Source organism: Sitophilus oryzae, unplaced genomic scaffold (assembly GCF_002938485.1).
Source record: "Sitophilus oryzae breed Bouriz unplaced genomic scaffold, Soryzae_2.0 scaffold_576_pilon_pilon, whole genome shotgun sequence".
NCBI classification, from domain to species: domain Eukaryota; kingdom Metazoa; phylum Arthropoda; class Insecta; order Coleoptera; family Curculionidae; genus Sitophilus; species Sitophilus oryzae.
The window spans coordinates 849,976-864,118 of NW_022147169.1; the positions used below are offsets into that span (position 1 = coordinate 849,976).

Below are 14,143 nucleotides of genomic sequence, written 5' to 3' on the forward strand. Positions count from 1 at the left end.
ATGGGCACCCCCCAGAGAAATCTTGAATTATGTTTAATTAATATTATTTTGTTGTGTTCAAAAAATGTGTTAATTTTTATTTTTTTAGAAAATTTATAGGTATTTAAGTAATCTACGGGAACACGGTGTGATATCTCCAAGTCTATGAAATTTATTGATAGAGAAATTCATGTAAACGTTTTATTCAAAAAATGTGTTTTTTTAAATAATTTTTCATTTTTAAAAAAACAAAAGCCCTAGCCCACCCCAGGATAAGTTGCTAGTTACGCTAATGATTTAAATGGAAGTGGTTTGGATATGGCGTTTGTCGCCTCGGCCTGAATATCTGTTGGTAATTTACTTATTTCGTTTTGAGCCATTTCTGGCTCCAATTCAATCAGCAATCGACACGAAAGAGAATTAAAAAATATTGGCTCAAAACTGACAACTAAAGAGATAGCTTTATTTATTTGTCAAATTACATAGAAACCAACGCCAACCCAGCACAATATTTTTTCTACTCGTAATAAATTCCTCGAAATAATAATTTCTGAATATTTTTTAAAACGAAACTCGCTATGGAAAAAATATTGTTTTATACACGACGATAAAATTGCATTATCGTCTCCCGAAATTAATTCATTAATCTTTTCGGTCGACGATAAAATACCATTTTATCGTCTTGTATAAAAATAACTATTCTTGCTGTGTTGTTGTTTTAATGACACTTTTCATACCTACAATAAGTTTATAATTTATTTATAAAATGGTTAATTATAAAAAGTAAATTAAATTATCACTTTACTTTTTATAATTCATAACAATAGATTATAAACTGTTTTGTAGGTATGGACGCTGTCATTAAAATAGGACTATATTGTTATAAATTATTAAAAGTAAAGTAATTTATAAATAGCATATCAACCCATCAGGTAAAAGAAACAGAACGGCCTGCCCGTCCTCGGTTTATAACCTACGGTTTGACCACAATCACTTTTATTACTTCCCCTTTCAACGGGATAGAGTATAGGGTAGGCTCGAAATTATAATATCGATTTTATTCTTTGATAGATGGTCATTATCACACTGTCATTATCATATATGACATTAGTCTCTATTATTATTAATTTTGATTAACGTTATATTTTTTGCTGTTTTTAAAGTATGAGACATAGAGGAAGCTAAGAACAGCCGCGAACAAGAACAGAAATAATTTTCTCTTGTCAAAGTCAGAATCTCTTTCATAATTTAAACAGCCCTCATTGAAAAAAATACCGAAAAGCGTTTAAAGTGTCCATATTCCAAGTAATTATTGCTCAATTTTATTTACACAAACCCGTGATAATTGTGGCCTTAAAAACTTAAAAAGCTGTGTGAACTGTGAACTGCACAAACCATCGTGGATCGTGGGATAACGTCGGTTTCCAATGTTTCATCAGGTATTTCATACATGTCCTTATAACCAGCTGTGTATAAAATGATTAACAATATTCTACCGGTAACACAAAAATTATATAATTACAAGATTAATATAACTGATAAATGTAAAGAATGCAATGTCGTTGAAAATTTGTGACACTATATTAGGGAATGTAAAAGAGTGAGACCCGTTTGGACATGGCTAAGAATCTAAGAACAATTTTATTGTATAAGTTTAAAGAATAATATTGAAAAAAAATGTCTATACCTATGTGACGGATTCATCTCTCCAAAAAATTCTATATGGCTATTTCGCCACTGCAAGAAAATCTAAAAAATAAAATAGTTATTTTTTGTAAACACTTATGCGTTAATCCAAATGGAAACTACTTGTCAGAAGTTAGGTATACAGATATACAAATTTGCCTAATGAACAAAAAAATGCTTAACCTATCGGAAAGTTTATCTCTTTCCGTCGTCGGAAGTAAAAAAAGATACAAAGAATAAAGAAAAAAAACTATTTAAAATATTTAAATGCAACTATTCGAGAACACTTTAGTTTTTTAAAACAGATACGTCTACAAAAACCGTTGACGTTCTGTTAAAATGACATTATATCAAGTTAAACTTCAAAATTAACAATTACTACCTGATAACAATTACTTAATAAGGTAAAACCAAAAAGCCCCAAACTTTCTGTATGATTATTTTTAATTTTTACCTATGTTATGTTTATTTATGTTATGTTCTTTAAAATCAAAGAAACGATTGCCATACAATACTAACATCTACAGATGCATGAGCAATACATTTATTTTTATTAGATTGTATTAAACAAACCTCTTTTATTTTTCTTTTAGAGGCTATCGCTTCTTTCATTATAGTTTTGGCGTTATTAAAATTTATTCTGTGCCCTGTGTCCCATGAATGCTGACAAATCTTAGATTTGTGAAAATCTCCCTTAAATAATCTTTATGTTCTTAAATGTTCGACTTAAAGAACATATAGATTATTTAAGAAAGGGAATTTATATTAACATAGCTCTAGCCATAGAAACGTCTTCTGATTTTTGGGACTAACCTAACCTAACCAATTGAAAAATTCAACCATATTTTCTTTAATTTTCTCTCAAACGGTATGGAAATTTGGAAAAGCATAAACAGGATTAACCATTTTAGAACTAACAAATTTTTTATAAAGAATGCAACTTTCTCAAAATCTCAATAATAACAAAGCTCTTCCTCTTGTAAAGACAATCCGGGGACATACTGTATTATTCTTTTTAAGCTTGATATAATATAATGTGCTCAATCCCACTTAATATTATTGTGTCGATGTTGATAGATAAAAATTATGTTATATTTTAGTATAAAATTTCTATTCAATTAAATATCCATTTGAACGACAAAAAAATATGCATGAGCTATCCAGTGGCGTGCCGTATAGGGGACACGGGGGGGGGGGGCGATTGACCCCTCCGCCTCTTAGATCTGACCGAGTGACGCGCTCTAGTGAAATCGCAAAATTGAACGTACCATCTAACTATTCTCATTCTACGATCACGTTATGGTCTAGTCTTTTTATTTTCTTTTTATTTGTTTGCATTTTCGACATTTTCCTGACCAACACTACTTCTTGTAAGAGCGGTTGGTAACGTTGCTTTGTCCAGTCGAAGAGCACTGCCGTCCCGGTGCTCGCTGCCGCCATTGTCACCGCACGCAATGGACCTCAAAGGACAAACAACTTATCATTACTTAGTATCGAATCGGAAAAAGCGCAATTAATCGATTATGATAAGTTATTAAACAAACTTAAGTCTGTAAAAACAAGTCGCTTAAAATTTTAATTAAATAGATAGTTTTATTTTTTGTTCGTATTTTTCCTAGTAGTACAGTAATCTAATAATGTATGAATAAATACATCCCAATACAACCCCTATAATCCGAAGTACTGTATAATCCTATAATCCAAGCGCCCGCCCTAATCGTGTAAAATGAACCATAATCTCAACACCTTGAATTTGGCAATTTGAATTACTCTGCACTCTGCATGTACCCGGCGCCCTCAACATAGCTCGCCCACCCCGCCCCTTTACCCACGGCACGCTATTGTACTGGAGCTATCCAGTTAGGGTGGAGCAACTACCCCCGTTACCCTACAGTGGCCACGCCTATGTTTGGAACTATTTAAGGAACTAAAAGATCTGCGAAAGGACAGTTCCTAGATTCCTAGTCTACAGTCAACATCGCAGTCAGTTGCCCCTGTTAGTCAACAAGTTCGTTGTTCTTTATTTTGGCTAAATAAAGTTAAGTCCAGGAAAATACCGCCGAAATGTCTAGAGCCGTAAGACGTAAACACGTGTTGTTGGAAGTGTTTCAAGATGGATTTTCCACACCTACTGAAGATCAGCGTATAGTAAAAGTATTGAGTAGCCCAGGTAATAATCTACACGAAGTTGAAGATTCAGATGGAAGCAAGTTTCTTGTCTCCATGCCGCCAAAATTTCGCAGAACTATGTGGGTTATACGAGGAGGTTACATTCTAATCGAACCGATAAAAGAAGGTAAAAAAGTCAAAGGAGAAATCGTGAGGATACTTACAAAGGAGCAGATTCAACACTTCAGAAAAGAGAACGTATGGCCCAATGCATTTAAAGTAGATAAAAATGAAGAGAAACATACCGATGATATATTGGTAAATAGAAACAGACCTGTTATTGATAGTGACACTAGCAGTTCCAGCGATAGTGAAGATTCGTCTAGTGAAGAGGATAGTGAGCCTGAATTTGTAAATAGAAATAGACCTGTGATTCAAAGTGATAGTAGTAGTTCCGACGATAGTGATGAGTTGTTTAGTGAAGAAGATAGCTGAACATTTAAATAGACGGTCTTAATAAAGTAATTTTTAATTAGGCTTAGTTTTGTAATCTTTGTGAAAAAAATATTATTCAATAAATAATGAATCTTGAAAAATTAATTAACCTGTGTTTTAATAAGTTCATTAATATTATTTTACTAATATAAACTTTTAATTTTTTATACCTTTTATTAACTAAAAATACATACATTATCACAGACTAACTTAACTAATGTGATTAATACTAAATCGAAAAAAGAAAATTAAAAAACTGTATGTATTTTAATACCCTCCTCTGTGTTAATTCTAAACTCTCTTCTGTGTTAATAAAATAAAATTTATTAATACAAAAGAGCTCCTCAGCAGAAAAAAAAATGATTTGCGGGGTTCTGAATGAAGCTTAAGTCCTAAAAATCAAGAGGCGTTTCTATGATAATATCAATTGGATTTCATTCTTTGATAGATGGTTATTATTAATTTTGATTAATGTCATATTCTTTGTGTCGTTGTTAAAGTATCATATTTTCTGATAACTAGCATCACCCTTTCCATAGCATTGAACTAAATAAATTTTGTGCTTCTTTGAATAACAATCTATCAAAGAATGAGAACGAAGTTATTACTTCACCTTTCAAACGAATAGGGTAGGACGGAAATTATAATATAATTTCGATTTCATTCTTTGATAGATGGTCATTATCATATATGACATTAGTCTATTATTATTAATTTTGATTAACGATATATTTTTTGCTGTTTTTAATTTTTAAAGTATAATACATAGATAAAGGAAACAAGTTTAGATTCGAATGCTCGGCTTACTGCTAAGACTTCTAATTGTTTTGGAGCGCATACGTTGTAGGGCGCTGCTATAGCGGTTGCTAAGAACAATACCAAACAAGAACAGAAATAATTTTGTGTGTGCCCTGTGTCCCATGAATGCTGACAAATCTTAGATTTGTGAAAATCTCCCTTAAATAATCTTTATGTTCTTAAATGTTCGACTTAAAGAACATAAAGATTATTTAAGAAAGGGAGATTTTCATAAATGTAAGATGTTCTGTAATGTTTTTTCAAATAACATTTTTGCTTTTTAATGAGTTTTTACGGGAGATTTTTGGATTTTTTTTTCTGCTAGAGCGTTCTTTTTCATAAATTTTATTTTATTAACACAAAAGAGAGTTTAGAATTAACACAGAGGCGAGAGTGTTAAAATATAGGTATACAGTTTTTTTATTATATATTTCTTAGAAAAGTTATTTGTACAATTTCAAAAACGTTATTACAAAATTCAATATTCTTTTTAAACTTATACAATAAAATTGTTCTTATTCTTAGCCAAACTCACAAGATAGCAATAATTACTTTGAAAATGGACGCTTTAAACACTTTTCGGTATTTTTTCAATGAGGGCGATTTAAATTTTAAAAGAGATTCTGACTTTGACAAGAGAAAATTGTTTCTGTTCTTGTTTGGTGTTGTTCTTAGCAACCGCTATAGCAGCGCTCTACAATGTATGCGCTCCAAACTTTGAATAAGAAGGCTAAGGAAGGAGCATAATGCTGTCCATATATTCATGCATGGTGGGCGGAAAGAAGACTCTAGGGTGGGGATCCTTGACAGTTCTGTTTGACGATTCATTTGACACATTTGAATTTGATTTGAAATTCTGTGGATTTGTCAGTCTTTACGGAGCTTATTTTATGTTATTTATTATTTATTCTACTACTGATAGTTGTAAAAGGTAGTAAATCTAGATGGAAATTGTGGCAGAACTTAAATTAACAGTGACTACACAGTGACACTATCGCGATTTATCGAAAAAGACTCTAAAATAGTTGGTTGTGTAGCGTGCGGTAGATCTCGGCAAAAATTGAGTGAAATAATAGAACAACTTTTCGCTAGTAAGTGACTATATAATATACATACGTGTAGTAAACCGATCATTTATGAAATTCACTTAAATTAACTAAATTATATATTTTTCTTGCATTTTAGCTTTTATTTACTACTTGTCAAAGATCAAATGTCAAAGAATTTTGATACGTTAATTTGACATACCTGCTTCAGTAGCGTATCGGATGTTTGTGTTAAATAATACTTATTATAACTTATCTATTTTTATTAGAATTATATATTTTTATAACAATTTTAATAACTACCAACATTTATTCACAACGTAAAATAAAACAACAAATTATTGAGTCTACCCCACGTCTACCCTACATCATAGATTTACATTTTTTAAATAAAATTAGAACGGCACTGATAAACCGGAATTTAAGTCGGCCATATTTGAGGCCCATCGCGGTGTACCTAAGATTTTTGATATGCTCCTTCCTTAGTCTTATTATTCAAAGGCTCCAAAACAATTATAAGTTTTGGCAGGAAGCCGAGCATTCCAATCTAACCTTGTTTCCTTTATCTATGTATTATACTTTAAAAACAGCAAAAAATATATCGTTAATCAAAATTAATAATAATAGACTAATGTCATAGGTATATGATAATGACCATCTATCAAAGAATGAAATCGAAATTATATTATAATTTCCATCCTACCCTATTCGTTTGAAAGGTGAAGTAATAAAAGGAATTGTAGTCAACCCGTAGTTCTAAAAATTCTAAAGTCCTAAAAATCAAAAAGGCGTTTCTATGGTAATATTATTTCAATTTCATTCTTTGATAGCTTGTTACTGATAGAATTTTAATTCTGTTTTTTAGACATAGTGAATGATCGTAAACTAAAAAGTATAATTGAAACCACTAATCTATTCTATTAATTGCGAGGTTCTCAATGAAGCTTAAGTCCTAAAAATCAAAACGCGTTTTTTGGTAATATAACTTTGTTCTCATTCTTTGATAGATTGTTATTCCATAGAAGCACAAAATTTATTTAGTTCATTAACAACACAAAGAATATGACATTAATCAAAATTAATAATAACCATCTATCAAAGAATGAAATCCAATTGATATTATCATAGAAACGCCTCTTGATTTTTACGACTTAAGCTCATTCAGAACCCCGCAAATTATTTTTTTTCTGCTGATGCGCTCTTTTGTATTAATAAACTTTATTTTATTAACACAGAAAAGAGTTTAGAATTAACACAGAGGATAGTAATAAAATACAAACAGTTTTTTAGTTTTCTTTTTTCGTTATAGTATTAATCACATTAGTTAAGTTAGTCTGTGATAATGTATGTGTTTTTAGTTAATAAAAGGTATAAAAAATTAAAAGTGTATATTAGTAAAATAATATTAATGAACTTATTAAAACACAGGTTAATTAATTTTTCATTATTTGTCGAATAATATTTTTCTCACAAATATTACAAAACTAAGCCTAATTAATAAATTACTTTATTAAGACCGTCTATTTACATGTTCAGATATCTTCTTCACTAAACAACTCATCACTATCGTCGGAACTGCTACTATCACTTTGAATCACAGGTCTATTTCTATTTACAAATTCAGGCTCACTATCCTCTTCACTAGACGAATCTTCACTATCGCTGGAACTGCTAGTGTCACTATCAATAACAGGTCTGTTTCTATTTACCAATATATCATCGGTATTTTCCTCTTCATTTTTATTTGCTTTAAATTCATTGGGCCATACGTTCTCTTTTTTGAAGTGTTCAATCTGCTCCTTGGTAAGTATCCTCACGATTTCTCCTTTGACTTTTTTACCTTCTTTTATCGGTTCGATCAGAATGTAACCTCCTCTTATAACCCACATAGTTCTGCGAAATTTTGGCGGCATGGAGACAAGAAACTTGCTTCCATCTGAATCTTCAACTTCGTGTAGATTATTACCTGGACTACTCAATACTTTTACAATACGCTGATCTTCAGTAGGTGTGGAAAATCCATCTTGAAACACTTCCAGCAACACGTGTTTACGTCTTACGGCTCTAGACATTTCGGCTGTATTTTCCTGGACTTAACTTTATTTAGTCAAAATAAAGCACAAGGAACTTGTTGACTAACAGGGGTAACTGACTGCGATGTTGACTGTAGACTAGGAATCTAGGAACTGTCCTTTCGCAGATCTTTTGGTTCCTTAAATAGTTCCAAACATGGGCGTGGCCTATGCTTGGAACCATAGGGTAACGGGGGTAGTTGCTCCGCCCTCACTGGATGGCTCATGCATAATTTCTTATCGTTCAATTCGATATTCAATTGAATAGAAGTTTAATACTAAAATATAACATAACTATTGTGTATCAACATCGATACGATAATATTAAGTGGAATTGAGCACATTGTATATCGAGTTTTAAAAGAATAATAGATATATTGAAAAGATACCGTGAAAATGTTGACTATTGAAAGTGTTTGTTGGACTTGTGATAAACTTTAAACGCATTTTACATGCAATTGTTTATGTTGAAGTTGTGAGTACATCAAGACTGTTTGTAGCCCATTGATAAGAGATGGAAAATTGAAAACTGTTTAGTTAAAAAAAATAATTTGTTGATAATATGGCAACATAGGTAGTAAATTAAATTTACAAGAAAGAAAATCCAGAAAAGATCCAGTGGTTCTCAAAATTTTAGCAAAAAATCATTTTTTTTGGACATTTTCAAAGTAAACTATTTCTTTATACACTTACTTCTGGGACACCCTGTATATCGAGCTTAAAAAGAATAATAGATATGTTGAAAAAGATACCATGAAAATGTTGACTTTGAAAGAGTATAAGGCTAAGTAACTAAGGCTATTAAACTGTATTGAAAAAAAGTCTTAATAGAGACTTTTTCAATAAAATTTAATAAAAAAAAATCAAAGAAATCAAACCGCCTGCGCCTTCGCGTAAATCATGAACGCCTATATGGTAAATTTTATATGGGAATTATACACAAAATAATAAGTGCACATATTTTCAGGGCTGGTAGATATCCATGAAAGAAACATATTTTCTCTTTACTGTTTTTCAAAAAAGTCCAAAATGAACGAGATATTTTAATTGGAAATTTTAAAAAAATTATGATTTTTTGGGGTCAAAATATACCACCCCTAAAAATATTTGCACTTATTTAAGACTCACCCTGTATATAACGCAGTATCAATGACGAACTGTAAATTTAAAAATCAAGCCCCAACAGGAAATTTTTACCATTGATGTGACACGACGGTTTTGCACCATTACAAGTTATTTATAATTAATATACTTATTAATTATAAGGATTGTAGGTACACAACACATCGGTTTTTGGCAATTTGTAAATTGCGATTTAAACGAATGCAAAATACCGACGTGTGTGGGAGGCTTTAGATGCAGAATTAAACATATTAATATTTTTGTACTGAAAGAGTTTCGATATTCTTGTAACTGTTTTTAACCAATTCTACATTAAAAGTAATCTTTTAAATGTTTTCTTTGAATGCAGAATATTTATATCAATTTCGTATCGTCATATATTTCGTATTAGTCGATATACGATCAGCAAATACAGCAGAGCAAAGTTAAAATCAAAATAAGATTTTGTGACATGCTTAATTGTACAGGTTGTCCCTAATTGCGTTGATCAAATTTTAATGGCACGACTAACTAAAATAAACGTATAATCATATAAGTGTTAGTAGAGTAGCAAGTAATCCAGAACTGATAATCCACAATTTCTGAACAAAATTCTGTGAAACTATTTTTCTTTTTAATTTATTTTCGAAACTGTCAACTATCGAAATAAAATATATAATTGCAATACATACAGGGTTATAGACACACGATTAGATTTTTAGAAAGTGTCAGTGATGAGATCGTTGGAGGATTACTAAAGCTACAATTTCAAAAGGTACAGAGTGCCCCAAAGTGTATTTTTTAATGGAACACCCTATATATTATTACATTTTTAGTTTCTACGATTAAAATAAAATCACATTTTATTAAGGTGTACCGCACTTCATGTTTACCTATCTCTTCAAGTTTTCGTAGAAAATGATTTTCCTTATAATTTAGACTTCATATCATTATTATTCAACCCATTACATGGAATATTGACATTTTTGATTATTTTTAAAGAGGTAACAAATTTTCAAAGAGCACCAGATACTAATATTGTCGATATAAGTTCGCTTATTTCTTTAAAAAATAAAAAAAACTGTGTAAATATTTGTAAAAGAGGGACCAATTAATATGATCCCAGTATTCTAACTACATTAATTGACTGTTTGCGTTGATTAATAAATTGCTCCAAATACTAACAAAACTTAATTTTGTATGTGTATTAGACAATGTGGTAAAAAGTAATATCTCATAAATTTTATTTCATTTTTTAATGAATGCTTATTTATAAAGATAAAGACGTTCTCATTCATAACTTATTATTATATTTATTTCTGATTCAAATGCATATTTATTTAGAATAATTTATTACCTAACAAAATTAAGCATATAATTAATTAATATTTGGGCGGAAGTAATGGTGGTATATTAGTATACTCTTTTACTAAGATTTAAATACTTTTATTTTTGTATACAAATGGGTTAGTAATATTATCGTTTTCAGTACCTGTACATTTTATACATTTATTGCTTTAAAAAAATATCTAGATTGTCAATATTTGTCCATGGGTCTATTGATAAAACAGGTATAAATTATAAGAAATTGCATTTTCTACGAAAACTTGAAGAAATAAGTAATAAATGGTATAATATAATTTGATAGACATTAAATTGTGATAAAATTATAGACAATTGAGTATTTAATTTAAATTAAAGTTTTAAAAAGTTACGGCGGCAGTTATTGCAGTTTAAAAGCGAGTAATTATTTAATATAAATTTTTAGACACTCTCTATAAGGTAGTATAATTTTTATTATTGCAAAACAAAATTTAGCAAATAGAAAAACTTCAGTACTATATTTGGTTTTAAAAAATTAAAAACTCCTAGAGAAATGAAGCATTAAAATTGTTACTGCATTTTCACAAAATCGTAAATATTTCAAAACTGGTAACATGAAAGTACGCTAAACCATAATCAAATATACCTTTACTATAATCGTAAAAACTAAAAGTGTAATAATATACAGGGTGTTCCATTTAAAAAAATACAACTTTGATATTTTTTATTTATTTGGGACACTCTGTACTTTATGAAAATAATTTCAAATTGTAGCTTTAGTATTCCTACAACAATCTCATCACTCACAATTTCTTAAAATATAATCATTCGGCTACAGTACTCCACGTATAATAAGCTGAGTAACCCTGTTTAAAGGGTCCGCCAAAAGTGCGTCGGGCATCTGTAGCTCTTAGAATAAAAAAACTTGAGAATTTTGTTTAAGTACAAACCTAAAGTGTATACGAGAATGTATTTCAGGAAAATATTTTAACTTCTATAGGGTGGCTCAAAAAAGTGTCAGTGGATCGGGAATCGGGATATTTTTTTTAAATGAAATACCCTGTATATTATTGCATTTTTGGTTTCCTTTCAGATCACTTTTCAGAGACATTAATAAATAAATCAAAAATATATACTTTTCAGCCTTTTTTAAAAAAAATATTAAAAATACAAGAAATATCCTGAAATCAAAACTATATTAGGTATTTACTTTAGATGGTCTATACTTACTTTGCTACAAATATCGTAAATGTAAATAATACAGGGTGTTCAAAATTCTACGCTAAACTTTCTTAAATATAAAATAATTTTTCTTTGTTTTTTTTAAATGGAACATCCTATTATGTTTTTATTAGATGGAGAGTTGAAAAAATAACAATTTTTGTATTTAAAGTATTTCAAAATTCTTAATGGTTTCGCAGTATTATTTCATATGGCTTTTTGGCAACGGTAAAATACAAGAGAAAAATCATTGGGTGGCTTTCATAAAAAGTTACTATGGAAAATGCCATATGAAAAATAAAACCGCAAATATCTGCGAAACCGTTAATATATAAATTATATTATATGTAATAATACAAAAAATTATCATTTTTTAATTCTCCATCTATTGAAAAAATAATATACAGGATGTTCCATTTAAAAAAAGGGAGAAAAATTATTTTATAATTTAGTAAGTTTGACGTAGAATTTTGAACAACCTGTGTGATTTACGATTACCATTAATGCAAAGTAGGTACAGGCCATTTAGGTAAATACCTAATATTGGTTTGATTTCAGGACAATTCTTGGTATTTTTAATAATTTTTTAAGAAAGGCCGAAAATTATATATTTTTTATTTATTAATATCTGTAAAACTATCGAAACATATTTACTCATATCTTAGGATTATGTAAAGTGATCTGAAAGGAAGCCAAAAATGCACTAATACACAGGGTGATCCGTTTAAAAAAAATAATCCCGATCCACTCACACTTTTTTGAGCCACCCTATAGAAGTTAAAATATTTTCCTGAAATACATCCTCGTACATACTTTAGGTTTGCACTTAAACAAAATTCTCAAGTTTTTTTATTCGAGGAGCTACAGATTCCCGACGCACTATTGCCGGACCTTGTAGGTGCAAAGTTCATTCCACTCAATTAGGGATACCTTTCATCTCATTACAATCAAAGAAGGAATACTAACGGCACAAAACTATTTGAACTTTTACCGTGGAATCGTCGAGAAACGCACACAACGAAGAAAACGCGCCGCGCAAACCGAGCTAAACAAACTAAACCACCGCGAAATGTGCGCGAATTAAATTACTAAATTACCGGTTAAAAGACGTTTACCACGACCACGTAGAGGGGCATCCGTAAATGTTTATAAAAAGGCGAGATTGTCCCGTCTTAATAGGTCCGAAAAAATTGCGGTGTTAGTTTCTGTTGTTGTTGTCTCGGGTTCTGTAGCAAACTAGAAAGGGCAATGACAAATCTCAAGAAAGAGAAAAATTACCGCTAGAGTTAAAGACGCACTGGAAGTCTTAACTAAATTTGATATACCAGGGCAAGATGATAATTATTAAGGCGTTACAAAATTATAATTATTCATCATTAAAAAATCTCTTGAAATGTTTATTCCCTTTTCTGAACTGGATATCCACGGATACAAATCTTTCAGTGGTTGCTTTACTTTAATCACATCTCTCTAAAAAAACTGTACAAGGTGTCCTATTTTCGTGAGTTTTGCAGGATTTCTCGGTTATGAATAGAAGTACAAAGATGTGGCTTTGCTACTAAAACTGTTGCTACTTGTTATGAAACTAAAGGTGCTATACAGATTTGTCCTAGTCCTCTCATGAATTTGAAAATTTTGCAATTTGTGACCCCTTCCTCTCGGTCATTCTATTATCCGAAAGGTGAAAACTCAGTCCCGTAGAACCCAGTGGCGTAACTACACTCAGATGCAAAAAAACGCAACGGAGAAACTTTTGGTTAAATTTAAAATGTTATATTTTTGTTATTTTTAGTCCTATTTTCATGAATTTTTTAGCAAGCTGTATATAATTACATCAACTTTAATTCGTAAACTCAGTTTTTTATAAACTTTAGTATTTGACATATTATACAGGGTTAACCGAGGGGTTGTTTTTTATCCTAACTTTAAAACACCTTGTGCAATATTTTCGCATGTAAATTTTGAAATTGATCGTAATCCAGTATATTTCGCTCTTAAAAATTCACCAAAGCATGTATTGACATGAATCAAAAAATAAAATTCTCAGGAGTCATGGTTCTGACTGTAAAATTATATTTTAGGAAAATTCACACACGAAATTATTGCACAGGGTGTTTTAAAGTTAGAGTAAAAAAACAACCCCTCGATTAACCCTGTATAACATGCCAAATACTAAAGTTTATAAAAAACCATAGATAAAAGAAAATAATCTTCTATTATAAAAAACCTAGTTTACGAATTAAAATTGATATAATTATGTACAGCTTGCTAAAAAATTCATGAAAATAGGGCTAAAAATAACAGAAATATAAC

The 14,143-nt window shown here is 30.2% G+C and overlaps 3 protein-coding genes across 3 annotated transcripts in view; 2 read left to right on the forward strand and 1 right to left on the reverse strand.

Annotated features, from left to right (window-relative positions):
• The window catches only part of LOC115887473 (arf-GAP with Rho-GAP domain, ANK repeat and PH domain-containing protein 1), a 275,480-nt gene that overhangs the window by 242,407 nt on the left and 18,930 nt on the right, over positions 1–14,143 (forward strand). The window lies entirely within an intron of this gene.
• LOC115887511 (probable RNA-binding protein EIF1AD) lies at positions 3,730–4,269 on the forward strand. The gene has a single exon (XM_030906975.1). It carries the CDS (start codon positions 3,730–3,732, stop codon positions 4,267–4,269), a length of 540 nt encoding a protein of 179 aa, XP_030762835.1.
• Positions 7,646–8,272, reverse strand: LOC115887512 (probable RNA-binding protein EIF1AD). The gene has a single exon (XM_030906977.1). It carries the CDS (start codon positions 8,183–8,185, stop codon positions 7,646–7,648), a length of 540 nt encoding a protein of 179 aa, XP_030762837.1. The 5' UTR covers positions 8,186–8,272.

Coding starts and splice junctions, on each gene's coding strand:
- LOC115887511 (XM_030906975.1), top strand. CDS start 3,730: ATGTCTAGAGCCGTAAGACGTAAACACGTGTTGTTGGAAGTGTTTCAA.
- LOC115887512 (XM_030906977.1), bottom strand. CDS start 8,185: ATGTCTAGAGCCGTAAGACGTAAACACGTGTTGCTGGAAGTGTTTCAA.